Consider the following 14,141-nt stretch of genomic DNA (forward strand, 5'->3'; position numbering starts at 1 on the left):
GGCTCTTTTGATAGTTTTTGTTGATTGGGAATGTGGGCTCTGGAAATCCTACTGTGGGCATCAGTTTATATCTCAGCCACATGATTTACTAACTGTGCCATGGGCAAGTTACTCAGTCTGTGTGTGTGTTTTCTTATCTATAAAATAGGAATAATAGTATAGGATTCCTGTATGGTAATAAGGATTTAATGAATAACCGTATGAAACACTTTTAGAAGACCAGATAGTAAATATTAAATAAATATTGCTACTGATATGAATAACATTATTCCATTCAATTTCTTAATTTTTTTAGGCATGATATATATATCATCTGCAAATAATGATTATTTTGTTTTTTATAAAACTTTTTGAAGAGAAAACATTTTAAAATACTAAATCAATGGGATAATTTTGTAATTTTTTTCTGTCTGAGAACAGTGAGAAAATAATTTTAAATTGTAATTTATGGTAAAGGAAAACTGGCCAGTGGTTGAGGGAATCTTTAAGCCAATTATCAAACAGAAAACGAAAAACAAAACCAACCAATTTCCTGATTTACCTTATTCATAGAGCATAAAATGTTACTTTCTTCATCGTATACCGTGTTTCCCTGAAAATAAGCCCCAGTTAAGATTGTCAGCCAGACTGACGCATTTAGTACGTTATGACGACATTCCAGAAGAAGATGACATGATTGTATTTGAATAAATGTAGATTGTTGTACATGAAAAAACAAGACATCCCCTGAAAATACGCCCTAATGTGTCTTTTGGAGCAAAAATTAATATAAGACCCCGTCTTATTTTCTGGGAAACACGGTACATGGTTATAGAAGTATTTGGGGAACTGTTCTTTATGAGATTGTCCACTAATTAAAGTGCTAAGTAGTTATTTAGGAGTATTTTTCATTTTCCAAGACCTTTTATTTCAAGAGATGCCTGTATGTGAATGTGTCTTTCTTTAGAATGCTGAATTTGCTATTTTGAAATATAAGTAATTTTGTAAATATTACAGATACATTAACTTAAATGTTTTCAAAAGACTAAATAAATCAGAGGCAGATTTTGGCTTGATTTTTTTTTTATTGTAATTATTTTCTTTTTGGAGACCTTATAGAAAATGAAAAATATTCATATAAGACATATCGTAGACAACTCGTAGAGTTTTTTTAAATATATACGTATTTATATTTTAATTGCTAACATATTTTCTAGACTTACGAGTCTTTGTGTGCTCATTAATCATTCTTAACCATAATCATTTTGGAAGGACAAACTTGTGGGAACCTCTTTGCTTGTTGTAGTATATGCTGTAAAGATATGAAATGTATATCTCTTTTAAAAATTCTTAAAACGATTAAGAGTAGGCTACTTCCTTATTTTGACAAACACCTCCTATTTTGAACTTATACCTTTTTGAACTCATAGCTTTCATCCTTGCATTAGCCTACAGCAGTTAGAGCAACTGGGATTTCTTGCAGGCCAATTAATAATATTTTATTGAATTCCAGCATAAAGTAAGGATACCTTCTATCACCATTATCATTGTCATCCTCAGGATTAATACTTAACTACATACTGGAGTCGTGCTGGCTGACTCTCCAGCTCATTGAATTCGTTCTATCTCAGGACCTTAGTACTTTTCATTTTTCAAACCTTCACATGGTTCTCTCTCTCTCTCTCTCTCTTTCTCTCTCTCTCTCTCTCTCTCTCACTACATCCAGGTATCTGCTAAAATATCTTTCCTGAGAAACCTCTCTGATCACTCTGTTCCTAAGTAGCCTTGTATATACTATCAGTACTACTCCCTTTATATCCTTCTAAATTCTTTCTTGCATTTTAACAATCATAGCATCTATCTACCTGAAAGTACATATTTCTTGTTCATTATCCTGTCTACTCCACTAGAATTTAAATTTAACAAGGAGAAGGACTTTGTTTAGTTTGCTGTTGTGTTCTTAGAATCTCTAACAATGCGTAGGACATAGTAGGTTCTCAGTGAGTCTTTGTTAAAGAAAGGGAAGGAAAGTTGATATTAAAAAAATATCAGAATTAACATTATTTGCAGATGATATTATTTACCTTAAAAACGCAAAAATCACCTTTAAAAGTTTTAATAGAAAATGTGAATGCATATAAATGTCAGATTTTTATTAGAGTGATAACCTGATAAAGTTAAATGTAAATAAAACAGACTACTCTAAAGAGATTGGAATTAAATGTCAGATCATTTGAAGAGAATGTTCTAAAACCTCTTAAATTCATTGACATTCACATAATCTTCAAATTCAGTATTTTAAAGATAAAAACCTATTTATGAAAGGAAGTTAAAATGATACAAGCTATATCAAATTTTGCTCTATCTACAAAAATGATTGCAAAATGTTTTGTCTCAATAATAATTCATATTCAGAAAATACCATTTGATTCCTATCATACTAGCAAGGAGTTTTTGTTGTTTTTTAATGGAAGAAGAGCCAATATCTGTGAGGGATCATTCCACTGCTGTGGAAACGTAATTAATACAGACTTTGTAGAAAACAGTTTATCAGTGCGTAGTAAGAGCCTTTAAAAATGTGAACAGTCCTTGGTTATGCTTTCTATAAATTTGTACTTTGGTTCTAACCAAAAATTTAGAAAATATAAAGATGTTTATTCCCATACTTTTTAAGTAAAGAATTTGAATGTTAAATGTTCAGTAGAATTAATTAGTTGACAGTTATTACTATTTCAGCATATATTGTACTTTTTGTTTTTGAAAATTTTATGTTTAAGCAAAATTACTTGAAATGCCTAGTAAACTCATAAGTTGTTGTTAGTTATCTTATTCATAAGATAACACGTCCTGTGAGTAACTTTATTTTTCTGCCTGCTCCCTCCCATATCCTTGTGTGGGGGACAATAGAAAGACCATTCTTTCGGTTTTTTTAATGTATTAGCTTTACATAGTCTTTCTTTTTTTTTTTTTTTTTTTTGCCTTTTTACTAGATTTCATTCCATTCTGACTTCAGTGATTTCATGCATTTTTTAACCATACTATTTTTAATTTTAAAATGTTCTTCAGATTCTGTCTACATTTAACCTCCTTTCCCTTTGTTTCTTTTTCTGTTTGTAGATATGATATAGTCAAAGCCATATTTCTTTGTTGTTTTTGTCCTGAAATAAAAACGGAATGCTAGGAATTATGTTATCACCATACATTTAAGTATATTGTACAATGAATTTTTAAAAACATTTGAAAATTTAGTTCATTTTTTAATTGCTTCTGTGGTCAGGAAATTTTTATTTTTTATAGTTTGAAGTAATTTCTTGACCAAACTGATTTTACTGTTTCTTAAAATAGGATTTGTAATTGAAAGTACATTTATTGGAAGGAGTAATTGTGAGAGGTGGTTACTGTTGAGAGCACAGGTGGGACAGAATAACTTCTGTGCTGTTATGGATTGCTGGCAGGAGCCAGATTTGCCTATTAAGTTTTAAAATACACATTTTTTTAAACAAAAATTTTTAGATTTTTTGGTTGTGAATTTCAGTTTTATCTAGTAGTGGTGTAAATAATTTTAGAAATAGTTTATGATCTGTTGATTTCTTTGACATTCTATATATTAAAAGGTCAAGGGGCTTTTTAGTTGGGTCAGGGAAATAACTTGAATCACATTACTAGTTCTAGTTCTTCCTGGTTTTTATTGTTGTTGTTTGACTGCAGTGTTTATAGACTGAGAAATGAGGAAGAAGAGTATAATTGTTATGACGGTTTTATTTAGACTGGGAACACAGTATTCTCCTTGTTGATTTCAGCGTTTTACTGACTGACATTTGATCTTTTTCTACCATTTTCCCCTCTAAGAACACAAGTTGTCCTTACTTCACCTGGAATTTGTGGTGATAAACTTCTTTCTTTAGCTTCTTAAGCAAACATTAATTTAGGGTGCTATTCAAAAAATTAACCCAAAGGCTGAGTGCCCCTGACTGCTGTTAATGAGTTCTGCTGGGAGGAAGTCTAGATTATTAGCAGCTGCTGTCACCATTTATTGAGCACTTACTGTGTTCCATACCTTACCTCATTTAAGCCTTACTTCAACTTCATGAGGTAGGTAGTGTTATTTCCACCTTACAGGAAGGAAACAGAGACTCGGCTCTCCCCTAGGTAAGTGCAGAACCAGGATTCAAACCCAGATTTTTTTCTGACTCCAAAGCTGAGGTCTTTCTATTTATGCTGCATTTCTTACTGCACACTGTAATGTGTCTCTTGATCTATATTTTTCTACATAAGAAATTTACCTTTATATTGTTGACTTGCAGCATTTTAAAATTTATGTAAATTTTCTGTTTTCTGTTAATTGTACTTATTGCTGTGCCAGGGTACATTTCTTACGCATTTTCTTTGCCCTCATAAATAATATTTCACATTCCATTTCATATTATCCCATTCACATTGCTTTATTGTTTTAAATCTGTTTTTAGATTGATATATTTCATGAAGCATGTTTTTGGAGTTTAAAAATATATACCATCGGGCATATATATCAGGTATATAATTTCTTTATAAGAAATTATATATGCATTTTTGACACGTTTTGAGGCAGTCATTTTAACATCTATTTGTATAGCTGATCATTGCTTACTTTACATGGATGTTTTGAAATTTTAAACTGCTTTCATATTCCTGTAGAGCAGAGTTTTCTAACTTTCTTCATGTACTCACACATTGAACACATGATATTTAATATGTCTGTCTGGTTAGTGGATCTCCTGATGTTCTTGGTCTCCAATGATTGGTCCAGGGAGCATGCCCTCTCTGCCTTCTTACTGTGCCTCCTTCCTTACTTAGCCTCTCAGTGCTGAGAGGGCCAGTGTTTCGGCACACCTGTAACTCACTTGTGGATGTATATACATGTGACCTTTGTGAGAAAGTAGACTAAAATGTCTGTTCTTAGGAGTTACATATGCACTAAACATACACATTTCTGGGAAAAGTAACATTTTAAATGGTCCATTCTAAAATATTCATATTATGGATCATTCTTAGTCATGCATTCATGTTGGCCAACAACATATTTGACGCCTTTGGAAACAGCTGTACTCTTTTACTTTCATTTATAGCTTACAATGATAACCAAAAATCTTGACCCTGAAACCTTTTACCTTTTTTCACTAACTAAAGCTTCACTATATATTACACATTTTCTTTGAACTTGTTCTTGCAACTTGGAAATTAATCTTTAATGTGGTTAAAATATTTCCAGTTACGTGGTAACAGTCATGAAAATGGTACCTAACAGAAGGACTCAATCAGGCACAAAAAGTGTATTTTTTCAGTTTGTTTAGATTACATACCCTCTGGATTTGAAAAGGAATATTCATAAGGTTTGATGCTTTTTTAGAACATTTGTTTCTATATTTAAATACTATTGTTTTAGAGTAGTGTATAATATCTCTACCTTAGTAGACTCTGATATGTATCATTAAAACTACAGTAGTATAAAAATTATTGAATTTTAGAATGAAATAACTCAAAATTTTGACATGAAAATAGCATGAAGTATTGTAAAACCTCTGTTGTTTAAATATTTCTCCTCTTGGTTTCCTAATGTGGTCAGCGTCAGCACAGTTTTTCACTGGAAACCAGAGTGACCTCTGATAGTTCCCTGTCTGGTGATTCTTCACCCACCTCCTTTTCCCTATACCTCAGCCATTTCAATATAGCACCAAATACTGTTGCTTCTACCATCAGAATGCCTGTGCAGTCCCACTTCTGTTGTTCTAGTTTAATATGTTAACCATTTCCATCCATTTTTGCTATTGGAATTATCTTCCCAAAGTACAGTTTGATCACGTCATTTCCTAGCTTGATATTATTTTTTCTCTTTATTGCCATAGTCGGTAGCCATTTTGGTATGACATTTAAGAAGACCCTTTACGTTTAGCCCCGACATACTCTTTTATTTCCCATTCTTTTATGCCTCAGTAGGCATAGGGGTTAGGGGTGACCCTATCTCCTTTCTTTAATTAATCTATTATCCAGTCACTAATGTGTGTTATTTTATCTGTATTCTAATCACATCACTAACTTTGATCAGATGTACCTTCACTGTGTATTCTCAGCCTGGAAGACCACTCATCTATATTGACATGAGCTGTTACCGTTTTACAAAGTATTCCTGTTACTTCACCCTTGTTTAGAATTATTTTCTCCTGGTAATCCTTTATATTTCCTTTAGAGAGTTTACCAGACTATGCCTTAGAATATAATTAGTTGTATAATTCATTCTCTTCTTTCACTAGATTATAATCCACTTGATGATACGACCCATGTCTTATTTAATTAAGGTAGATTGATGGTTGCTTAGTATAAGACAGGGAATAATGCACAAACATGCACTTAATTGTACACATTTTCACTCTGTTTAATTATCTACTTTGTGTATAGCACTGCCACATATAGGGGTAGTCTGTGAGGAAATAAAAAATGAATAGAACATGTTCCAGGAATATAATATGCCCTGAAAGAATTTATATTCTACTAGGAAAAAAAAGACTTTGATGCAACAAACTGAAAGACACTATATAGAAATGCCATGAAATTCACCTCACTCACTAACAAACAGTATACATTATATACCAAGTCTATATATTTTTGTAAGTATTTTGACTTATTTTTGGTATTGTGTCTTCTCCACTTATATGGTTGTGTTAGATTTTTTTTCTACCCATGTGATACACATCAGTTATTTGTATATAAAAGTCAGGAACTATTACAAAATACACATCTTCTATTTAGGTAATTTTATTTTCAACTTTAATAAACTGAATTTGGAATTTAGCTTTATATATCGTCTAACAATTAGGTAACTTCATTTATAAATTTAGAGACTGTTTCAGATACTGACTTCATGTTTTTGTTAGCCTAGTTTATTTTCTTTTAAAGCAAAATAATTCTGCTATACTTTCATTTAGAGTATCTTAAAAAAAAAACTTTTGTAGTAATGAAAAATTCATTTTATTTGCACAGCTTGATTTCATCCAATTGTGATAGTTTCTTAAGGAACATGAAATTTATTATGTAATGTTTGTTTTATGCTTTTTTCTGAAGAATGAGAAATGTGGGTTTGACTTCATGTATTATGATATATTGTACAGATTTGTAACATGTACATCTGTGTACTTTTCTTTATGCTCTAATATAATTAATTTGTTTCTAGATGCTGGCATCACCATCTACATCAGGTCAGCTGTCTCAGTTTGGGGCAAGTTTATACGGGCAACAAAGTAAGAATTTTGTATTTATTCTGGAATACAATTTATTTAAAGAAAATATAACTACCAAATAAAGAACAACCATTACTGCCCTTGTGGGTTTGTTCTAGGGTTTAAAAGGAAAGATAACTTAATTTTTAGTTTTTTTTCACTCACATAGCAAAACCTCACTCATTATTTCAGACCTTTCTAATTCAAAATTTGTTATTTGGTCATAGGATAGATTAAAATTTATTTGGGCATCTTTTGTATCTATATTCTTTTGTAATATTTTTGGAGAAGAATTTGCTAAACAAACTAAAAATAGACATCTCTGTTTTCAGTTAGAGGAAGTAAAAAGTTTTTGTTTTTTTCTTTTTTTCTTTTTGTCACTTGACTAGGTTGTTTTGTTTGTGTGTTTTGGCCTTTTTAATAATGTAAGCCCATTACTTAGCAGTTTGTCAAAAGTTCTCTTTGTTTAGCAAATATTTCTTCTTTTACTTTAGTTCAGTCTGGGTATAGAATCTATGTTTTTGACTCACAGTTTAATGCTTTTTCCATATACAGAATTTTATTTCTTTTTAACTATTGTAGTAGTTTTATAGCGCTTAGCACAGTGCCTGGCGCATAGTAAGCGCTCAATAAATTTTAGCTATTATATAAAACCTTTATAAAGCTAAATTATAAAATCTTCCTATTTTTTTCAAATTTTTCAAACTGTTATATATTAATAATAGTTTATCATATCTGTTAATGTCAAACTGCTGCTGATCTCATCTCTGTTAATGGGAGGGGAGTGTTAAAAGGGATATAAATTCCTGGCATAGATTACAGAATAATAAGGTAACTAGAGAAGGTAATCTGATGGCCGAGTATCTTAACTAGCTTCAAATAAAAATTACTTATTTGATTTGAAACTCTTTCCCAGTGTAATAAATGGCAAAGGTTTGTTAGGTATAAGAAAGTTACCATACCACTTTACCCTCCAAACTTATTTTGAAGATAGTAGGGGGAAGACAGTTTTTTGTTAGACAAATACAGTTTCCATCTACTTTTTTCTTTATGTCCTTTCTCTTTTGCTATGGAACACAGTTTTATTAATACAGAATTAGTAAATAAAATTGTTAATTGCTTATAGATATTAGCAGTTTTCCTGTAGTTAGGCAGAGAACATATTTTAAAAGCTTTTATTATTAAAAGAAGTGTTGCTTATTTATCCACAAATGTTCATCCTTGTTGTTGAAAAATTAGCTAGCAGTTTGTTTCATTTAGCTTGTGTTTTAGTGTGAAACCTACTACTTTCACCTTTCCTGATAATCCTTACCATGGAAATATCTAGTTATTTTAAAGCTACCCTTTATTTCTATAGTGTAACTCCAAAAACTTACTTTGTTTTATTTTTAAAACCCACAATTTATCACAGCAAAAAAGTAGATACGGAATGGAGAAAAATTATATTTGAGAAGCTAAGGTTATGTGATGAAGGAGAATGGCAATTTTTTACAGTAAAATCACTTACTGTGGACTTTAAAAATCTAATCTATTTTTTTTAATCTGCAAATGTGAAATTGTCATTGGGCTAAGATATGGAATGGTTTAGGTTTTTTAATATAATTATTTCATTGGTATGGTAGACATTTATTGACTTTTTGATTTGTGTACATGATTGTGCTGATTGTTAAGGATATAAATGAGCAAAGGTATTTTCATTAGAAAATGTATTTTAAGGTACTTACTAGTTTAAAAAGAGGTCATGTATGACAAATATTTCCTGTTAGAGTTTAGTATATTAAATGGCTATATTCCTGTAGTAGTAGTGAACCAGCATTTTCAATGCATGGCTCACTTTTTTAACTGACATTGTGGATATTAGCCTACAGAAAAATTGAACCTTAGATCAATTGAACCATCCAATTTAGATGGAACTAAAATGTTTCAAGTCAGGATACAATTATTCCTTTCCAGCATACTGATTTAGAAGCTATAAGCAGTGAAAAAAGACAGAGCCTGGATTCCCAGTCTCTATCTGTTAGGATAGACCCAAAAGCACCAAATAAATCATTTAGCTGGTAAGTAGTCTGAACACATACTTTGTCAGAGAAGAGAACACCAGCTACTACGGGGGACTTGAGGTCCAGGTTTTAATAGTGTACGTCAGCATCATAAAAGTTGAGGGGCTGACCTTATAAAGGATAGGAGATGGAAGGAATAAGTAGGTAGGAATAGATTATAGATGTTATTCTTAGAGCAATTAATTGTAGTTGTGCACTGGTTTTCATATAACTAAATTCTTTTGCCTTCCAAGTGTATTGAGTACCACCGTTAAACTCTGTATTCAGATTGGCAAAGTTCAGTAGGAATTTATGCTGTTAAACTGGAGGGTCTCCTGTTTTTATGTTCTTAACGATTAGAGAGATTAGGAGAAGGAAGAGAGCCCTCTCCAAAACTAAGACTCACGAGATGAGACGAGGGAGGGAATTCCTCTTGGAGTGGATACAGAACTGCTTAAACCTCCATTTTGCCAGATTTGGGTGGAAGTGATTGCATAATACATAAGGGTACCCAGAAAATGCTGAATCACAGGTTCTTATATGATCACAGTACGATTGTATCTAAATATATAAGTAACTTTTCATCCAGGAGTTCCTGTGAATACTGTGCACCACATGATAACTGTAGAAGTCAGTGAATAGAATCTTGTATTCAAGTTGCATGATGTTCTTCTCTACTTTTGAGTGTGTGCATAAAACTGTATGTATACTTACAGTTTTAAAGATCCCTAGGCTTCCTAAAACTGTCTACTATATTAGAACGAAAAGGGAACCAGGAATTAATTTCTCCTGGGTATTCAATGCATTGAAATTAGGTGGTAGTATAGTTGGAGTGACTTTTTTTTACTTACTAACAGGATCTAGAGCCTTGGAAAGTTGGAGAAAAACCCTACTGAGTGCTTCCCACATGCCTGTTGTCTTATAGGCACATGGATTAACTAGTTGTATGGATGCATCCATCATACACATTTGTGTCTACCTGAATTCTCAGAGGACCCCAGTGTCTAGCTGGGAGAGGAAATAAACTTGTCTTTTTGGGATCTCCTGGCTTGAGAGCAGTGGCATGGTCTCATGCTTTCAACAATATCCTTTAGCCTCATGTTTTAAGAACACCTTTTGTTAAGGTTACTTACCATGTGGAGAACCAGAACATAGGTGGCTGGTTCAGAAATGACGCTGTTGACAGTGTAGGTAGGCAGATGACCCATTTTGGTAGTAGCTTCAGGAACTTGAGGACCAGGTACTTGAATTAAAACTGAACAACTCTCTGAGAGTTCTTGCTCTCAAGAAGCATGTTACAGTTGGGGAAGTCAAGACCTTTATGTAAAACAGTATTAAATAACAGCTTACAATGCTAATACATAGGTTAGAGGTATGTTGAATGGTATGGACAGACTTAGGTTTGGAGAGAAAAGCACAGTAAGTTGCAGTGGTACAGGAAAGCTTCAAAAAGGAGGTAGGAACTGCGTGCCTACCATATACTATACTGAATCGTGCTAGATACTGCAGATGTGTGGTTGGAGAGATCATTCTCTGCTGTGCCATCTCTGCACCACACCCATACAGGTGCTGCCGTGTTCTGTGTGTGCTCCTTGCATGCCTTCATTGCCTTTACGTCCTCAGTACTCTGCACATGGCAGGCACTCAGGAAATGTTGAGCAAGATATGGTCTCTACACGAATATAGTAGGATAAGTACACAAGTTATTTTACTAAGTGGAAGAATAAGTAGAGAGAGTAGTGGACGTGTTTCAAAAGTAATTGCATATCTTGGAAAATGATCAGGAAAGGATTTACAGATAAGATCATGTTTGACATTGGCCTTGGAGAGACTCTAGGTAAGGTTATTTCAGTAATGTGGACAACATCTACAGCACGGGGTAGGATCGATTTGGGAGTGTTTTAGTTTATTAAGGCAGAGGAAACCTATTAGGCTGTTACGTTGGTTTTAGCTAAGAGCTACAATCTTCACAGTTCTGCGGAACATATCTCAAGATCTTTGTTACTTTCCAAGTTCAAGAACACAGCTATAGCAAACTGTTTCCCCCCAGAAAACAACTTTTTCTGGTGAAAACCATTACTCCGTTAGGCTACCACATTCACCTTTAGGACTACCTGTTAACTTTTTCCATATGCAGGTTTCATTTTCCCGCCCTGTCCCCCCAAGTTAATAGTTATTAAGTATGTAGTGTGCAGTCAGGTGCTATTTTAAGTCCTTTATATGAATTAACTCATTTAATCTTTACCACAACCCGTGAAAGGTTAAAGAATTTGCCCAAGGTTATACAGATAGTAAATATTAGAGCCTAGATTATATTACTTTCTAAGTGTAACTGTGGACATGAGTTGAGAACAGTTTCTTTGAATCGTGGATGCTACATATTAATTCTTACTGAATGTCATGACCCTAGGAGGCCATTTGCATATAGTAGAAACTACAAATGCTAAATCCACAGATTGCAAGAGTATTGACTAAGGCATTACGTAGGAGTTATTCATTTACTGTGTTATTTTTTGAGTACCTACCATGCGTGAAGTATTATTCCAAGATGTGAGAGTATGGCAAATAAAGTTCCTACTTACATGGAGCTTATATTTAAATGGGGGAAGACAGAATAAGCATGCAGAGAACTAAGTAAATAATATAATTCTGGTAATAAGTACTGTAAAAATAAAGTCAGAATAATTGATAAGTGGATGGAGTTAATATTTTACATGGATCAGGCAGTCTCTGAGGAGGTAATATTCAAATGGAAACCTGAATGTTGAGAAGGGTAGTCCTTGGAAAGATCTGGGGGAGAGCTTCTCAAGTACAGACAACAATGCAAAAGGTCTTACTCGTGAGAATGTAAAAATGAACTTACTGTGTTAAGCGTGAGAGGACCAGCATAATGAACAAAATAGAAAATTAATGAAGTGGCAGGTGGCAGATCATGGAGTCTTATAAAGATTTGGTAAAGAATTTGGATTTATTCTAAGTTTAATAGGAAGAATTTTTAAGGTACAGTATCATTTTTAAAAGATCACTTTGCTATGTCTGTAGAAAATGGACTGGGTGGAGGAGGGACCAGTGATGAGAGAGAGAAGGCTGTTCATGTAGTAGATGAGGCCAGAAAAATAGGATGGTTTGATCGAGTGGGAGAGGTGTTGCGAAGTGGTCAGACTCGGGCCATTTTAGAAATAGAGCTAATATGATTTGGTGGTGTGGGATGTGAAAGAGAGGGGTCGAGGATGATTTCTAAGGTTTGGGACCTGTGTTACTTTGTGAATGGTTTCCACTAACCAAAATGGAAACTTACCTTGAGGAGGAGTACAAAAGTGTATATAGGTGTTTCACACAGCTGTTCCATAGGTAGGGTGCCCGCTGCTGTAAAGATCCAGCCAAATGTCGTCTGGGATGCTTCGCTGGTTCTAACACATCAGCAGCTTCTCATAGTTGAGGATGTTGAAGCCAGCTAGCTCCATCCATGCTTCTTGTCTCACACATCATTAGTACGCAGAAGCAAGCGTACTCTTCCCAGGCCTGTCACTTGTCTGCATTTTCACACATTTTGCTATTTTCTCAGACTGACCTGCTAACATTTTTATCCCCTTGATTCCTCATCACCACCACCGAATACCTCGCTAGGTCTCTTTCATTATTTAATTCGTGTACAGTCTCCGCTAGGAAACATTTTTCTGATCCCAGATCCATTCTGGTTTCACTGAGTTAGTCCGAGTTAGTGGTCCTTCCTATATACACACCCAAGCACACCATACATATATTGCATGTAAACAGCTTGATCATAGTAGTTGTTATTTTTTTTTTTAAAGTCTTTTGTCAAAGGTGTTCTCGGTGGGAAGAAGGATAAAATGTTCAGGGGCAGATTAGGGGTGTGGATAGAGAAAGAAGGAAAAAGATTGTAAGCCAAATATATGGTATGTAAGAAGAGTATGTATTGGAGTGAGTAAAATATTAACAGAAGAGTTACATGTCAGTTATATCTCAGGAAAGTAAAACTGGGAAAGAAAGAAAATGAAATAAAGATTAGAAGAATCTTTTGGGACCTGACAGGACGTTAAAGACTAAATTGTGATTGGATTTGACACTGTAGAACAGTGGTTCTCAACCCTGGCTGTACCCCTAGCAACACCTGTAGAGTTTTTAAAATCCCACTGCCTATGAATTGCCCAGACCTAGACTGTCACAAATTCTGAGCATTGGACCCAGACATTGGCTACCCAGGTGATGCAAAAGTTAACAAGTGCTATAAGAAGTGGAAAGTGATTGGTTGCAAAAAGAGATTGAAATATAGGAGTCAAGAAATTAGATCTTGGACGAGTCACTTAGTGCTAGATATTAGTTCTTCATATGTAACTTAGTTGGATGATCATTATAACTAAATTTAATGATGATCTCTGGAGACTTTTCTGTCTCTAAAATCTTTTGATTTAATGAAGGAAATTGCATAATGAAATAATGTTACAGGGAAAATTAACCAGCTACATGCAGGACACTTTGGAGGTAAGAAGATGGTTGTCCTTTGTTAGTGTGGGTACGACATTGAGTTCCTAGGGGAAGCTCGTTGCTTTGGGAATGGAAATGGGGACACTTTAAGCCCTCTTGCATCAGTTAGGGATTTTTCCCCCCCTCACCCTTTACATAAGTGTGTGTATTCAAGGATTTGGTTGCTGTGATTGAATTTTTTTTCTTTTAAGTTGTATTGTTTATCCCTTGCAAAAGCTGGAATAAAGAATGACATTATCTTCCCATAAGTATTTAAGGGATATGCTGTTAATCAGTTTGTGCAGTGAAAATAATTTATGGAAACATTTCTTAGATCATATTCTTTTGGATTTCTGAAAAGTGATTAATAAAGAATTTAATTTATCCT

The 14,141-nt window shown here is 33.7% G+C and overlaps 1 protein-coding gene across 9 annotated transcripts in view; it reads left to right on the forward strand.

Moving 5' to 3' along the window:
- The window catches only part of CNOT2 (CCR4-NOT transcription complex subunit 2), a 108,355-nt gene that overhangs the window by 67,908 nt on the left and 26,306 nt on the right, over positions 1–14,141 (forward strand). For all 9 annotated transcript variants that reach the window (XM_033116466.1, XM_033116474.1, XM_033116472.1 and 6 more), the window contains one exon: positions 7,184–7,250. In XM_033116466.1, the coding sequence (XP_032972357.1) occupies positions 7,184–7,250 (67 nt within the window). The remainder of the gene's footprint in view (positions 1–7,183; positions 7,251–14,141) is intronic.

Source organism: Rhinolophus ferrumequinum, chromosome 10 (assembly GCF_004115265.2).
Source record: "Rhinolophus ferrumequinum isolate MPI-CBG mRhiFer1 chromosome 10, mRhiFer1_v1.p, whole genome shotgun sequence".
In the NCBI taxonomy this organism is placed as follows: Eukaryota; Metazoa; Chordata; class Mammalia; order Chiroptera; family Rhinolophidae; genus Rhinolophus; species Rhinolophus ferrumequinum.